We start from the raw sequence: 17,174 nt of genomic DNA on the forward strand, positions 1-17,174 counted from the left end.
GGGGTGACAAATGCCTCAGTGCGGGACATCTAGCCAACGTTCACGCAAACTAGAGGAAAAAGAGAAAAAAGGGAAGAGTACCTAACTGAGAGACTTCTGAAGATTTACAGACAGGAAGCAAAGACGTTTGAGAGAGAGGAATTTTCTTGGCTCTGCATGATTAAAAATATCGGGGAAAAAACAAACCCTCTGCTTTAAAACTGGAACTTTTCGTTCCTTGTTCCGCGTTCCCCAGGCATTTCGGCAGCCGACCAACAAACACAGGCAGCTTCTGCTGGGCCTGCCGGGAGCGCGGCCACCACAGGCCCTCAGCCCGGACAGCAGTGGAACGGATGTGGTACACCCATACACCTGTATATATGTACATAACACATACAGCACTTCACATACGTATATCGTTTTCCGCCCATCAGCAGCCCGCCTCCCGCCCCCGCCCCGCCCCGAGCGGCGTTAAAACAGCGGCCGCGGGCAAAAGGCGAGAACCAACCCGCGCAGGCACCGCTGGGATTCGAACCCAGGATCTCCTGTTTACTAGACAGGCGCTTTAACCAACTAAGCCACGGCGCCGGGCGATAGGCTCCTGCGCCGCGCGGCCCCAATACAGCGGCTTGGCGGCTCCCGGACTGCGCCTCAGCGGCTACTGAGGGTGCCCCGCCAGGCCCCCGCCGCCCCCGGCCCAGCGAGGCGGCCAGCACGGCCCGCAGCCCCCGGAGCTGCCCTCACAGGCCGGCAGGCTCGGGCAGGGGCTAACCCCCCTGTCAGCCCCCGCAGCAGTCCTGCCTCACAGCACGGCTCAAGGGGGCCGGGCAGTTCTGGTGTGGCAGCCGTGATCAGTGCAGAGACTGCCAGACTTGGCTCTCTCACGCATCTGCATTTGTTTTTGGCACTAGACATGTAGCGACTGTGAAGGAAGATAACTTAGGCAAGGTTTAGGCTCATGTTTAGGCTCCAGTTCTGTCTCGTCTCAAACTCACTGTCTCAAGCACCCAGGGTTCACAACCGAGGATAGTGAGGGAAAAGTGGTCCTCACACTGCCATCACCTCTATAACACAGAAATTAAACCATGACATGCTTGGGCACACGCTGCTTATCTGCTGAATGATTTGTGCATGTAATAATAGAGTTCCTGACCAAACGCATGCGCACACACACCTTCGTGCAAGCTAAATAATTAGAGACAGTGATTTAGGCTGCAGTTTTCTACAAAACAAATCTGAGTTCTTCACACAGAATTGACGCTGCCACCAGTAAAACGTCCTGCAGAGCCTCAGCCCCTTGGCCTGTTACCTCCACAAGGCAGCAAGCGAGGATGTGCCACGACAGGAAGATTGATGGTATAAGCACATCGCAATGAGCCACAAATGAACACGCAGCCTGGCCTACAACCAAAGGTTATCAGAGAGAAAGAAACCTCATGAATAGATCTGATTACAGGCCTGGAGTATAATCAGAATCTGCAAAATGGAGAGATTGCCTCGGCAATTTAACAGTCACCTAAGGCATATTTAGAGCCAAATTATAGATGCTATTTTTCAAGTAATCACTACAGAATGACAGCCACGCTTAGTTGGTCTAAAACAGCTTTCTCTCTTAACTCTGTCAACAGGTAAAAATCAGCCTGAATGAATTAGTCAAAATTGCAGGGTACAAAACCCAGAATAAATGCAGACAAAAAGTCACCCTGTGAATTGTCGACAGTTATCACATTCTCCACAAAACTTACTCTGCATACAAACACAAGCCTACTGCTGCAGGTGAGATCAGTTCAGGGCTGAAGGCAAGCTGACTCACATGGCACCCAAGCAGGACACAAGTGATGGCAGTGGACAGATAACAGCAACAACTAATAAAACTTACATTCTGGTTTCATTAAATTCAGTAAGAATTCATTTTTCCTTGTTTTTCTAAAGTTGGGAATTAAAAAGAGGAATCATTTAAATTCCAACCTATTCACATTACTAATGCAAAATAAACCAAACCTCTATAGAGCAATTGTTTTTTTTCCTGTTTCAGTGGAAAAAAAAAAAAAAAGAGCACTGATTTTTTCCAGCTGAAAAGGGTAAAAAAAGAAACAAAGAACACTTTCAATTTTAATATAACAACATCAATGACTAATCTTTTCTAACCTACAGAAATTAGTTCAGTATTACTAACTACATTCAAGCCAAATTACTTCAGCTATAATACATGCATATTTTCTGTAATCTGTTCAAAAAAATAACATCAGGGGCACGGACACAGCATTTTCTTTTAGCTGCTCTATCAACAAAAAGTATTATTTAATTTAGAAGTAAAGTACAGAAAAGAATGTTAGAAAATAATGCATTTTATCACCTCATGTTTATTCAAAGCCATAAAGCTATACAAAATGTATCCCAGAAGTATTTTTCTTTTAAGCTTGGATTCTGTGATTGTTGCTACAAATTTCATATAATTTAAAAGAAGAAAAAATAATCTACCTACTCAAATGTGTTTTTATTCCACAGCTTAACTGTGTTCCAGGCTGCCACACGCCCAGTTCTAACTATTCTCATTTCTGTTCCTTTGGGAAAGAAATGCTGAAAAGTTTGAAAATGCTATTCTCAGGAACAAGGCTTCCAAACATTCTGAAACACTAAAACTTTTAGCAATTGACATTCTCACGCTCCTAATAGTAGTAAAAATACCATGCTCCTTGGCGGATGGCACAGAACTAGCTTGCGCTGCATCAAGTCAGCTATGATGCAGCCTAGAACTTACTCTCATGGCTGACAGTTCATTTGCAAAGTTTTTCTAAGAAGTATGGCAACAGGTTAAAAAAACATTTATGGTCTTCTTCATGGTTTTACTCACAAAACTCTTTCTGATGTCCACTGAAAGCAACTGTGTGTGCCATAGTAAAGAAGAACAGTTTATCTAAAGAATGGAAGGAAACCTGTCATGATTTATACATTCACATGTATTCTTTACTAAGCTGAGATTGGAGTTATAGTATTAATTTACAATTGTTTAAAATTTACCAAAGGACAAGTAAGTAATTTTGTTTTCTACTACCACGCAACATAAATAGATTTCAACTCCTGGGCAGTTGCATTCTTTACATGACAAGTCACGGCTATTAAATGGATTAGTACAGCAGTTTATTGTTCTCCATACAGAATACCACAGTAGCACAAGGTTAGAGGAAGCCCTTACCTTTGTATGTGCAGTACATAAAGATGTACAGACATTCTATTTATACTTAGATATGTTAACACCCAAAGACTGCTAGATGAATTTAAAAATCAGGAGAGATAGAAGGTGGCAATGGCAAAATATGTGTCACTGGAGAAGACAGACGACAGAATACACACTTAGATATCATTTCAAAGTCACCACACTGCAGGCTTAAGAAGGGTTTTTCGCATTCTTCACACTGGTATAAATATTTAAAAAAATGGTATTTTAGTAAATTTTGCAATAGATGTGCATTATTTCACTCATAAAAGTATGTCTCCATATACACACATATCTAGGCCTGATTTTTGAGATGCACTAGGTGTGTATAGCTGTCATAACTTTACACAGATAGTGCTGCTGAAAAAACTTTGCTGACCATACACAGGAACGGAGTAAACTTCACGAGTATTAGAGTGCATACAGCATTAATTCAAAATTCAATGCTTATGAAATTATTTATAAAAAAGTTAATATTAAATTTTTCTAATTGTTTGATATACTTTAAATATTGCTAAAAATGCACCAAAAGTCCTTTCTAGTACCAACTTTAACTGTATTCTCAAATTTCTATCAATGTATACTTTTTAGGAGTGCACACGTTTTCACTGCTGGTGCATTTTCACTGCTGGTAAAAGCTTAAAAAGCTGTACATTGCTTTTGAACAAATGTTGTTCAACAGGAAAGCCTGATTAAAAATAAATATATAAATATATAAATAACAATTTTCTTTTTTCCATGCAATTTCACTTAGTATTTATTGATAAGAAGAAAAACATACAAGAGATCTTGCAAATACACCATCAAAAACAACTGAGGAACTATAAAGAAAAGCACATCTCAACAGCATTAAGCTTGTTAGATGTTAGGAAAGTGGAACGTTATCTGCTTATAATTCATGTTTCAGAGGTCAGAACACATATAGTCTCAGTTTTAAAAAGCAACTAATTAGAATGACTATAAGCTGATTTATGTTCAGAAGAACATTTTTATTACCTGCCCTGTCTTTTTAAGTTTGCAACTCTTATATAAGCAGGCAGTTACTCTGCAGAAGCATCAAGCATAGAAAAACAAAATATATTTATTTTTAGAGTTACACATAAATGTCTTACTGTGTTTTCTAAAAACGAGAATGCATCTGTACATGCAAATTGGTGTCCTTCCCGCAATCAATTAAAAAAAAACTACATTCCACTCCCCAAAAATGATTTGAAAATCTTCACACAGAGAAAAGAATCACAATCAATTTGTGTTTTCAGTCAGCAAATCTTACAGCTTTCCTCTAAAATCCAAATTTTTTGTTTTTGCATAAATTATGAGGTGGGGTTAGAAAACAAAATCATAGAACCTGAGTGATTTTTGAGCCTTTTTCTTCTCTGCTTTCTATCACTGAAGGTATATGATCCATCTTCTCAATATTCCACAATCTCAAAGTAGAATCCTGAGAAACAGAAGCAATTGTTTTGATGTGTTTGTATATTACCAAAACAGTGACCTACATCATTTTCAAGAAGATGAAATCTCATTTTATCAGATGAGCTCTCACCCTCAGAGTGCTAAACTATTTCACATTTAAGTATCACATCTTTGGAAACCTTAGCAATCTTAAAACTGCATGCACATTTTAAAATAATAACACATATCAATGTGTTATAAAAAATAAAAACATGTATCAAATTCTTAAGATTTCCTCTAATTACTTGAGGTAAATACTGCTTAGAACTTAGAATTTTTATAAGCAACTTTACCAGTGGTAATTTTCATCAAACCAAAGCTGAAAACAAGGGATGAAATCTTTACATCCATTTATAAGTTGGCTCCTGAAACCACATCAGGAAATTAGCGATTACCTTTGAGGCTGAAAGAATCCATTTCTTGTTTTCACTAATTGCAACATCTGTCACCCAGTCACAATGACCCTACAGTAGAGCAAAATTTAAGACAAGTAAAAAAATACTTTTCTAATAATAAAAACAACAATCTGTACCATGCATTCATTTTGAAATGCAGAGAGAAAGTTTATGTCTAAACTTCTCACGTCAAGTCAGGAAAAAACATTGCTATGAAGCTCATGCTTTCCTACCTATACCTGAGAACAATGGCTGATATAATATCTGGAAAGCAGACCACCGGTTGTAGCAATCAGAAGCACTGCATCTACACAGTTAGCATGGGTTTAAGCTCTATTTAAGGACTTTTTTCTTCCTACTTTTTTAAACAGATTACTAAAGAACTGTAAAGAGAGAAAGTTGATTCCTCATACTCATTACCTAAAAAAAGGGGAAGGGAGGAGGACTTGAGGCTGTTTTGCATGTGAAAAGGGGGGGGAAGAGGTCTGGGAACAGGCAGCAGCTCTCCCCATTTCAAGGGAAGGAAACAAGTGCTGGAAGCAGGCCAAGTCAAGCAGCTGTATCGGATATCCTCGTTTTGACAAGAGCAGCACTGCTGATTTGAGGTTAACGGCATTGAGTTGGCATAAGAATAGAGACAGGTTAAAATCTAAAACGATGTGTTTACTCCAGTGAAGGACGTTATTCAGACATGAATGGAATTAACAGATAAAATTTGTAGAGTTTAGGAAGGCACCATGTCATTTTGATAGACTAATGCCACACCTAAGAATTAAATTATAATAGAGGAACAAGTGTATATTTTTCAAGCACAAAGTCAAACATGCATACATAAAATGTAAGCACTATTTTATAGCAGAATCTTTAAAACATGTTTTTAAATTTAGTTATGAGCACAGAATATATTTATACCAAGGCACAGATACTAAACTGGAATTCTCCATAGTTACAAAAACATTAGCATTTAAACAGATGCCTTCTCATTTTATGGGAAACTGAGTTACTTACAGAGATTGCTGTGAACTGGGAAATTTGCAGTAGTTGTACTACGTAAAGCACCTATGCTGTGGAGAATGTGTGCTGTTACTGTTCAAAAGGTTTAATCACTACAGTTCCAACTCAGGAGGGTATGTAAGCTTACATTGAAGGTATCAGGTGAGGCACAAGCTTTTAAGATCTCCCATACAAAGATGTTATCTTGAATGCAAACAGCAGTTGAAATTTATTTTTAAGCTCAAAAGACTTTGAAGGAAAGCAGTCTTTTCTGAGATATGCCAGGTGGGTTTGTTCATGAGTGTTAACTCATTTAACTCATGTTAATGTGAGACTTAACTAAGCCTCGAACAGTGTATGTAGTAAGTCCAAAAAACAAAAAGCTCTGTTGAAATCAGATTTTCACAAGACAGGAAAGAGGCAAGGCTGCAAATCTGAACTCTGACGTTATTGTATGACTTCTATGAAATTAACATTTGCAAAATGCATACGTAAGGTTAGGAACACTGTTAATCCTTTTCTTCGACTCACATCTGATAATTAGTTGGAGTCTTGTGGATTGTTTCCACTAAAATAAGAAATGAATGAAAGGTAATATAATACGATATTATATGTTTGCAAAAAATAAACTCATGATGGCACACAAAAAAAATGAAGGTAGGGTGCCCTTTTTTTTCATGCAGATATTACTTATCTCCTCAAATTTTGGGTAGTATTACGATGGATCTGAAAGAAAAGAGCAGTCCTAGCTCTAAGCAGGTATAGCTAAATACTGAATAGCTACCTCACTTACAGAATTTATCATCCTATAAAGGACAGTAAAATGGCAGACCATGTCCCAGTCAATACAGGTAGTAATATAAAGTGCGTAACCTAGGGACTGAACTAAGCCTGACAACCTCAACATTAGTATTTACAGTTTTTGGAATGCTTTCCTTGTAGTGTACTATTTTCTGCGGACGTACGCAAGCATGTAAACATAAAGCCATACACAGTATGGCATTTTACAATTAATATATGCACTATCCAGACTCTTGTCACTTGCTGGAATAATCTCCTAAAACATAAGCACAACTCAATTCATATAATTATTAAATAAATTTGTTCTTAAAAAAAAAAAGTAATAGCGTATCAATAACTGACTTGACAAAGGTAGTGTCTTTGTAGGTAATTGTGTAAAAATACATTGTTCTGGCAAATTAAATCACAGAAATCCACAATATATTCCTGCCTATATCTGGAAAGGATGGGCAAGGGTATCTGGTATCAAAATACACAATGCTTTTAAAAGAGCGATACATTTTAAACCTTCTCATTAAAATACTGATCAAATAAGATCTCAGTACCTTTAAGCTTAGCTTTTTATAGCCTGCATCTGTTTGCCATATAGCTATAGTTTTGTCATATCCGCCAGACACAACAAGTGATGCTGAAATATAAAATCAAAATACTGTATTATATCTTTGCTTTGTCATACAGACTAATAAAAGAGACTCCTTCTAGCAGTGAGTCAGACTTTGTTAATAAAATTTAAATAATGAGCTATTAGTCATGCTTTAACAAGATATTAAAAGTTCCTTTTGGCTATTTGTTGCTAATGTTCTTGGTTTTGTAAATAGTAAAACATAAATTTAGTAAACACACAAATGAGTGGAAATAGCACATGAAATTTTTCTTGTCTTAGAAAATCAACAAGATACTTTGTTTAAAACTTTAAATATAGAGAATATTTTCAGAATTGTTCAGTCAACTCTGAGTAAAAACAAAATACTAAGGAGTTTAGCATGGAAAGCACGTTTTTAAATTCCACCGTTCATAGGCCTATTTGTATTTACATGTCCTCAAAACACACGTAATTTTTCCCCCTATAGGGTTGCTATTTATTTATATGAGCAGTCTAGCTGAGAAGCCACTGTTTGGTTATGCCTGCAGATTGATCAGGCGTCAGCAGTTCAGGAGTCATCTTTACTAAGTATTCAGATGTGAAGTTGCAAAAGGAAACAGCCAATTAGATCACAATGTACAGAAACTGGTATTAGTCCATTGCAGTGAAGAGAAGAAAATCTGGAAATAGCAGTTTGCAATAACACAAATGTAATGTTTCTGTAGGGACTAGCAATGGACTGTGATCTAGTGAAAGTAAGGGAACAAGGGCAGTAGGAAATAGCTCTCCACTACCTCCATTCAGATACAGGTAAACTGGGGAATCTGCTTCTCCCTCCTTTTCTCCTCCATTTTGCCCAAGCATCAAGGAGACATCAAGTCCCATGTACCAAATTGTCTTGTATATCTCATAAATATTTCTACTTTGAAAATAGTAGTTTATGTGCTCCATCAATGTAGCCCTGAAGTTTTTCAGAAATACATTACTGGCATATATTCTTTGCACTATGAAGTAACTTTAGGGGGTACTTCATTACAGATCAGTACAGTATGCACTGAAAATGGTGTTTACTAGCTAATATTAGGAGAATATCTGCAAGTGCTAAATTAATCTTGTAGTAGTATTGTGCTTTTATTCCTTTATGGTCTTTTATTATATCTCTTGATGGGTACATCAACTAAGCAGTGTTCTAGTGCCTGAAGTAGTGGTTAAGACACAAAATAGACCATCAACTTCAATTTACTCATTTACATGGACATCGTTTTCTCATAATTAAGCATGTTATCTTGGAAATCACAAATGACTTCCATGATTAGAGTGGTCAATTGTGGTTCATCTGATATGTGACATACATATATATTGAGATACACCACGTACTGGTATGAAGATAACTCACCATCTTGGCTAAAAACACAGGAACTAACAGAACCCTCATGTCCTTGGTTCAAGGAAATAGGTTCATGACATCGAAATTCTCCTGTCTTTATATCCCATATTTTTAAGCTTTTGTCCCAGGATGCTGTGCACAAATAACGACCATCAGAGGTAAAGCAGCAATCTGAGATAGCATTGCTGTGTCCCCTGAAACACAGATAAAAATACCAGAACAGTGAGGTTTTGTAACCATTATAAACCATTATAAAGTGAATTTTAACTATGTGAATAGTTTTGTAAAGTTTCCAGAGCTGCTTACAATCCCACAGCCAGCATGGGTTTAAATCCCTTATTTGATTAAGTCATTTTTCAGGTGTGAACCCTGTTTGTTCAGCAGCAAGTGATCAGTTTCGTTGTTGTTGTTGAACACAGATTAACAAAAAAAACTGTTTAGCAATTACAACACAAATACACTTTATTAAAAGCAAGTTACCAAAAAAGCCACTCATTAAAAAAAAAAAAAAAACAGCATGCATCAACCTCTACATGTAAATTTACACTCAAATACTCAGAGGAAAAGGATGAATCAATTCTATATTGAAATCTAATTTTGGAAGCAGTGATACTCATAGGAAAAGAAAACTGGAAGTTCCAGAGCTGGATGAGAATTCTAGGGCTTTCTGAAATCTACAGTGGGGAAAGGATTATAAGCATCTTTTACAGGAAACAGTGCTGTTGTCATTGTGATTTAAAATAAATATTATTACAAAGTTCCATATTGAATTTCCCATCCAAAGTAATTCCTAATCTCTCAAAAGACAATTTTATTACTGTTTAATGGCAGTCTTTGTTTATTGTTTTTATAATTCAAAGCTAAATTAGTTGAGTTTATTTAAAGACACTGATAATTTTAACAGCTGATTTGATATCTGTTGTTGCACGCTTTCTTCTTAAAATGATAATAATACCCTATATTGACATCATTTTTTGATATAATACTAATTTCAGTGAGAGATATAAGGGTTTAGCATGGGAAGGCTCAGGAGCTCATATTAAGCATAGCTGCTGGTACTGGGCATGACATTCTCCGAAAGTAAATAGGGACAAATAATCTGGAAAAGCAGTATCTAAACTCAGAGAATGGCTATAATTGGTTCACTGTAAAAATGTAAGTATCTATTGATAGGGTCCACAGCATCTGTTTTGAATTCAGTCCTATTTCATACTTCCATTAACAATGTAGATAATGAGATAAAGAGATATGGAAAGAAGCCAAAGAGGGTCTGCAATTACAGGAGTAAATACTAAAATTCAAAGTGACCTTCACAAATTGAAGAAATAATGAGGAAAATAAAGGGTTATAATAGTCTATACAGGAAACAATGCTGTAGTCACTGCAGTTTGTGAGAGTGTTACAGTATTTTAATCCATTATCTAGTCTAAGGGCTTGTCTGACCACGTCAGTTTGGTCAAGTCTGACATTCAAGAGTAACATACAAATAATGAACTGCACAGATAAAGGGTGGGAACAATAGTCTATCACAGTTCTGCAAAAAGGATGTGGCAAATACTGACTCATCTTCATCATCATGTTTTCAAAAAGCAAGAATAAATCACATCCAATATGTATGATGAACAGAGGTATACTCTATGAATAGCAAGTAATAATACTTTTTTTTTCTAGTTAGAGGGAATACTGTTTGCATTATGGGGCCATATAATTCCAAAAAAATGTGGACCCATTGTAAAGATATCTGAGATGAACAGCAAAAACAATCAGAAAACTAGGAAAGAATAATTAAATATTAAATGAATAAGGATGGTTCTGTCTTCTGAAAACATGAGTCAGTAGATGTAACAAAAGTTCTTGCACATGTATTCAGAAAACAAGAAAATAATCTGTTCTCCATGTCCGAAATGGTTCTAAAAAGAAGCATGGGAGTTTAAGCTGCAACCAAAATAATCCAATTTTGGAAAATTCTCTGTATTAGTTTTGCTTCACTCCATTATGTTTTTTAAAGACTTCATTAGTCAACAATTATACATTTTTCCTAATTAGTAGAAATCACAACCAGAAGTTTATACTTCGTATTATATTGCATATGCTTCTTCCACTATATGTACTTGAGAACCTAGAAGCACTAAAAAATAGCACTAGAAATGCTTACAGACATCAGAATACCTTTTTTGTTCAACTATTTGCATCAGGAAGCTTGAATGGTAATTTTAATCATGCTTTTCCATAATTGTCAAAGACGCGAATAATACCATGCATAATTAACAATAGTATTGTTTCTTACTCATTAATGGTGACTGAGGTGGATCGAGTTGTCATATCCCATAGCTTTATGGTCTTATCGTATGATACTGAAGTCACTTTTTGGTTATCCGGATCAAAACAGCATCTTGTGATCGTACTTCTGTGATGACCTATGCAAAGACACCCAGTGGGATGATTACTTCTAAGGACTGCACGTAGCACTAGGAGCTGATTCAGGAGTGGTAAAGTCCCTGACCTGCAGTCCTGAGTGGAAGCCTCATGGGACTGAGCTCTCACTAGTTAAATTACCTCCAAAGGGAAATTATGCTTCAAAAAAAGAATCGCTGTTGGTCTAATTTTGGCCCTATTATCTCATTTTATAAACCTACTGTGAAAAATAGTGGGCTTACTATCTTGCAGATAAGTTTATTTTGCCTTTCTCACATAAGGGTATTTGAACTGAGCTGAGATAATTATTTTTTCTTGTAAGAAATAGAAAAAATTCATGCATAAATAAGATATAAAAGCATTAAGTCTTACCTTGGACATGTGCTACCACTGTTGCACTTACTGCATCAAAAACAAATATGGCATTACCTTTGTCTGAGCCTGATACCACATATTTACCATCACATGAGATATTGCATGAAGTTACAATGCCTTCATGTTCTATTGTCCACTGAAGAGAAAAAAGGTTTTAGAATTATGCTGGAGGATTAGAGATAAAACTGTATAACAGCAGACTTTCTATAATCTGTAAGTAGGCTTGGAAGGAAGGGCTTTGATATTACTTTATTTTGGTGAAAAGTGATAGAAGTATTTATAACCAATTTTTCTATTTTTACGTTAGCAATTAATTTAAAATTAGACATGGACACCCTGTTCAAATCCTAAAAGTTAATTTAATCAATCTTAAACATATCTTCTGAGACAGGTTATTATTATTATACCCATTTGTATCTGAAATAACTGAGACATTCAATGAATTAATCAGTATCAAAACTAGGACTAAAAATTAAGCCTACCTAGCCTACCTTAGCCGTACTGTATTGTGCTAACAAATAATGTTTATTTTTTAATTTTATTTACAGAAAAAAAAGGGAATTATAGCTGAATTCTACAGTTATACCTTCTGCAGGATGTATTCAAAAGGATACCTACAAGCATTTTTCCTGTTTCCATATCCCAAGCCTTGACAGTGTTATCATAGGATGATGTTACCACTCTAAAAATGACAATGAAAACAGCACTCAATGTTTTCATTTTAAAGGAAGTTATTTAGAAATAAATGACAACATTTAATTCTGACAATGATTTAACATCCTCATATCCACTAATTTAAAATAGATTTTTAAACACAGCAGCAAAAATTATTGCCTACCTTAGTGTTCGCTTTTTAAAAGGATTATTTATATTTCAGATAGAAACTGATAATAAAAATATTATCTATGCAATTTTCAGTGCAAGTAGTCAACTCAATTTCATTTAATGCATTACAAGATATTTAATTATTTCTACCTTTAGAAAAAAATAAAGCCATTATGATGTCTTTCTTTAATGAATGTGAGGTGCTCATGTCCCTAGATAGTTGGGGCTTTTTTTGGATTTTCAGTAGTTATGTTGCTGGGTAACCCTCTACCAAAGACACTGCTCTGCACAAACTCAAAGCCACATTATACAACAAAGCTATTCAATGAAGTTTACTAAAAGAGACAGATTTCCATGAAACGGGAGGTCAACAATTTTTCCCTCACAGTTTTATTAGAAAGATGTCCAAATATCTGAAATAACATTTATAATTAATGTCACTGGATAGGACAAATTTTTTGAGTACTATTGTGGCATTTTAAGTTAATGTCACTTCTATACATTTCACCCAAGAAACTTTACATTCTCACAACTAAAAACACAATTATGTTAGTAAACCTATTTTTATCCAATATGTGCATTTTTCCTGCAATCAGCACAAACTCTGCTCCTAAATGGAAACACTTAACACAAAAGACCACATGAAGGTTACAAATGGGTAGCATTTTCAATTGGAAGGTGTTTTCCAGAGCCAATGGTATTTTACTTGCTGTTTAGCAGTATTCAAAGATGTAGACAATGGCAACAGGCAGTGTAGCACTTACATTATTCAGTGATCAAAAAGTTGATTAGTCAAATCTCTAACCTGATAAAGATTGATTTAAAGTACAACTTAATGATAAAATACGCCAGAAATAGTACCCCTGGAGGCAATGCATAACCTATTTAACCAAGTATTAATATATATTGCAGTTGTCTTAACTATTATGCCCATAGATTGACACTGGATATGATGCATTTCTTCTGGAATTGACTTGACAGGCTTAATGGAAAGGTTATAGAATATTAATAAACAATACACATAGAAAAGACCTTTTATGACCATATAAAACTCACCAACAGGTGAACCCCTGAACCGTGGCTAATTCAATGCTGTTCTTTTATACAAATAATACATGTTTACATACCCCTTTCAGAACATAGGGCATAGACTTCCAGCTCCATATAACTCAAAACCAGTATTAGGTAAGTTTTTTGCCCTAAAAGAAGTCACGATCTATCGGACTTTTCCACCATACATTTAAGACAATGAAAGATTCACATTTACTCCAATGGACACCAAAGGAAAAACAAAAGATTTCAGAGCTCCTGTACAAATTGTAGGTGAGATCAAGATGAGATTTACAGCAGTTTGAGTGGATGAAGGAGTCTGGCAGTAAACAGACTGCTACTAGAGTCTGGGCAACATAAGGGAAAGTGCAAGGATAGAGAGAATTAGGAGGAACATATGAAGGAAGAGAGATGTAAGACAAAGTGATAATGGAGCAGAAAATTAAGCAAAAAAAAAGTTTGATTCTGATGTAATAAAAGTTAGGAAACCATAGGGAGGATTGAAAAAATAACTGATTTGTTCTACATCTTGTACGAAGTGTTTTCATGTGCAGTGAAATTTAATCTTGAAAACCACACAAATTGTCACGCTATATTTGTATAAATTGTGATAGCAAATAGTCACCTTCTGTCATCAGGACTCAAGTTGCACTGAGAAATTGGGGCTGTGTGTTCTTCAAAAACTCGAACAGGAAAACCTTTGGCAACATCCTTGAATAAATCCAAAGTAGTTTGATTAGGAAGTGCTTTGCTAAGATTGTGAAAAAATACAAAGCAACAAAAAAAAGAAAGAAAAAAAAACACAAAATAAAGCTTGTGAAATAAGCAAGGTTAGTCTTACCTGTATTACCTAATCTGAAAATACGAATGATAATTTATTCTTGCAATATGTTTCCCAAAAGTCAGTCATGAGTATCGAGTTCAGCCACTGACAGTCATTTTCATCAGTACTGGCACACCAAGCATTTTCTTGCATTTCACCACTCTGCCTATATTTATCTGCTTCTACATCAGCCTTGTCCAGGTGTTGGTGTCAGGACTGTCTTTTTGTTCTGTTTGTACTGAACCAACCAGAAATCCCTTGCTGAACTACCACAATACAGATAAACAATTAGACTGCAAAGATTATAGAAACAATGAAAAGTTAGCTGAAGTAATGATGAATATTGTCTCACACCCTAACAGTGGTTTCCTCTGCTCCTACTGATACTCGAGCTCCAGTTAAAATCCTGTGATCAGCCTGGCTTCCTCCACCTCAAATCATTCCCCTCTCCTTCACATATGGCATCTTCCTGGGTCAATTATATTTCTGTAGAAAAATCTGTCTCTCTCACACCAACAGTCAGAATTACCTACTTACCATCTTTGATTTATTCTTTGCTTTTTCTTTTTTTTTTTTTTTTTTACCTCCCTTGTTCACAAGAAAGTTGATGGGTGATTTTATTTTTTTTTTTGTTGTAATAAAGACCCACTTCATTGCCTTCCATCTTAAAAACAAATAAACAAACATAAAACCTTGTCTTCAGTCTTCCAGCTGAATATACTGGAAAAATATTCAAAAATCATTCATTTTGAACACTTCCTTATACAGTGGCAGTGATGTTCAAACACCCAAAATCTGTTTTTATTTCCTTTAACTCTTTCTTAACTCTTTTCCTACATGCCTAACTGCCATTTAAGAACGTCCTTAAGGCATTCTCTAAATTTCTGTGCTTAATTCCTTTCATACACAAACATACATTTATCTACTATAACCATTGACACCTCAGAGATCTACCTTTCTACTTACAGCTCAGTTCCTTCTGTCCATATAAAAATCTCAGACTCAGACCACAGGCAAATAATAAACTCCCTTCATTGCATATGTGTTTTTACATTCATCTTTGATACGTGAATTAAATTTGGCAATTCTGACTATCCCTCCCTTTTTTAAATATGAACTGTCAAGTCTAAGAGCTAGAGCTGCTTCCTTACAGGGACTTTCACTTGAAGGAGCTATTTCGCCTATCAGTAGTAATACCATTTTACGGAATTACCAAAACCAAACATGTGTTCTGTTTTTTTGTCATTGTTGCATTCATAACATACCCAGAGCTTCACTGTTCTGTCGTAAGAGCATGAAAGTATTTTTGTGTCTTCAGAGCAAAAATGGCAAGAGCTCACATTATCGCTGTGTCCTGTTAGAATTTTGTATTGTATCTGTAAACGAATAGAGCAAAGTTTAGGAATATTTTTCTTTGAAATCATTTTCGCCAGCTTCCTCCACAAGAGGGAGCATTAAAACAACGACCGGAGCAGAATTTTTAGGCTCCACTTTTGTGAGGAGTTCACATCCTTGCCCTGGCGATGGGTTACACCTGCTTTCACAACCACCTGGTCGAAACGAAAAGTTGCTGGATTTGATTGTTCTGGAGGGAAAGAAGCTGTTTTTGGTGGTGGTGGTTTATTTTCCCCAATTCCTCTCTCACGCAACGCAAGTTTTATTTTTAAAATTTGTTAAGTCTCTCTCAAGTCTTTCAAAACCCCTGAAATGTTTTATTGATCTTGGCCCATCAAACTGCAGGACTAAATGTCTCAGGCTGCACTGTTTAGCCAAAACCACTAAAAATGTTATGAAAGACATATTTTGAAAAGGCTTTTCTTCAGTCAGTTGGGACTATGACTGTCTAGCATACGTTTTCGTGCACTAAACCATCCCCAAACCACCTGCCCTAAGGGTTAACCACTCGTGAAGCAGCGCAGAGCTCTCTAGCCCTCAGCTTGCAGGAGCCCCGACTATGCTGCTACGCAGAGCCTGCCGGCCCCGGCCCACCTGCGCCGTGGGCTCCTGGTCGCCCCAGCGCCCCGCGGCTGGGATAGGCTCGGGCTCGGGCCCGGGTCCCAGGGCTAGGGGGTCCCCGCGACTGCTCCCCGCCGCCATGAGGCCCCGCGCGCCGCCTCAGCAGCCCAGAGGCGGGAGCCCGCCCCCAGGCCCGGCCCCGCGGCCGCCTCCGCGCGTCTGTTCAACGAGCTTATTCTCACGTTTTCGTTCCATCCTGAGGCGTTCGACTTTACTTTTACAACCCCACGGGTTGAGCCTACACAAGACTATTAACCACCTTGCTCTCATCAAGAGCTGCCACAAAGCTGTGGACAATGAATAATTCTTATTAAGTCAGTCACCAAAGAACTACTATCTCCAACTGTGAAAGTCAGTCATGAAGAACTACCATCTCCAACCATGAATTTCAGTTTTTATTCATACTTTTCAGCAGGAATGTTAGTTTGGTTTCCTGTACACGTGGAAGGAGAGGTTCTGTGTGTCTCTTAACAGTCTCTTTTAACAGCCTCCTTTTTCATGGGTTGTATTAAAATAACTCTGCGAGATGACAAGCATTTTTTAAATGTACTGTATGAAACAAAAAAAAAGTGATGTTTTAATTGTAATTACATAACATTGCCAAATAATGCAGATTATAATTAGAGTACTAATCTGGTACTAAGGTACTAAGGCTAATGGAACCTTAATTTTTGTCAATGTGACAACTTATTAGTTTAGATCTGCTTCAGCAAATGCAATACATAATTAGGAGACAAAAATAACTTCAAATACAGCCAGATACTGGAAAACTGCGATCTGAATTTCTACATTAGACTCAAAAAACAGAAAACAGAAAAAAAATAGGCATTCCCAATGCAAATTTTACATTTAATTAAGTT

At 36.6% G+C, this 17,174-nt stretch overlaps 1 protein-coding gene and 1 non-coding gene across 2 annotated transcripts; both read right to left on the bottom strand.

The window, feature by feature from the left end:
* Positions 1 to 493: 493 nt before the first annotated feature.
* TRNAT-AGU (transfer RNA threonine (anticodon AGU)) lies at positions 494 to 567 on the bottom strand. Its single transcript has one exon. It is a non-coding gene; the product is annotated as a tRNA-Thr (tRNA).
* A 2,690-nt stretch (positions 568 to 3,257) lies between these two features.
* On the bottom strand, positions 3,258 to 16,395 carry WDR88 (WD repeat domain 88). The gene is made up of 11 exons (XM_050713283.1): positions 16,288 to 16,395; positions 15,564 to 15,674; positions 14,101 to 14,186; positions 12,219 to 12,282; positions 11,598 to 11,736; positions 11,098 to 11,227; positions 8,820 to 9,004; positions 7,386 to 7,468; positions 5,047 to 5,115; positions 4,545 to 4,637; positions 3,258 to 3,395 (listed from the first exon to the last, which is right to left on the bottom strand). The coding sequence occupies exons 1-11, from the start codon at positions 16,393 to 16,395 to the stop codon at positions 3,258 to 3,260; spliced, it is 1,206 nt and encodes a 401-aa protein (XP_050569240.1).
* Between the last annotated feature and the right edge of the window lie 779 nt (positions 16,396 to 17,174).

Source organism: Cygnus atratus, chromosome 12 (assembly GCF_013377495.2).
Source record: "Cygnus atratus isolate AKBS03 ecotype Queensland, Australia chromosome 12, CAtr_DNAZoo_HiC_assembly, whole genome shotgun sequence".
Classification (NCBI taxonomy): domain Eukaryota; kingdom Metazoa; phylum Chordata; class Aves; order Anseriformes; family Anatidae; genus Cygnus; species Cygnus atratus.

Excerpts from the sequence above, each read along its gene's own strand:
- WDR88 (XM_050713283.1), bottom strand. The coding sequence starts at position 16,395 with ATGGCGGCGGGGAGCAGTCGCGGGGACCCCCTAGCCCTGGGACCCGGG. Across the intron at positions 11,228-11,597 it reads AGTGGTAGCACATGTCCAAG|GTCATCACAGAAGTACGATC; the intron begins GTAAGACTTAAT and ends GTCTTTGCATAG. Across the intron at positions 5,116-7,385 it reads ATAAAAAGCTAAGCTTAAAG|GGTCATTGTGACTGGGTGAC; the intron begins GTACTGAGATCT and ends GCTCTACTGTAG.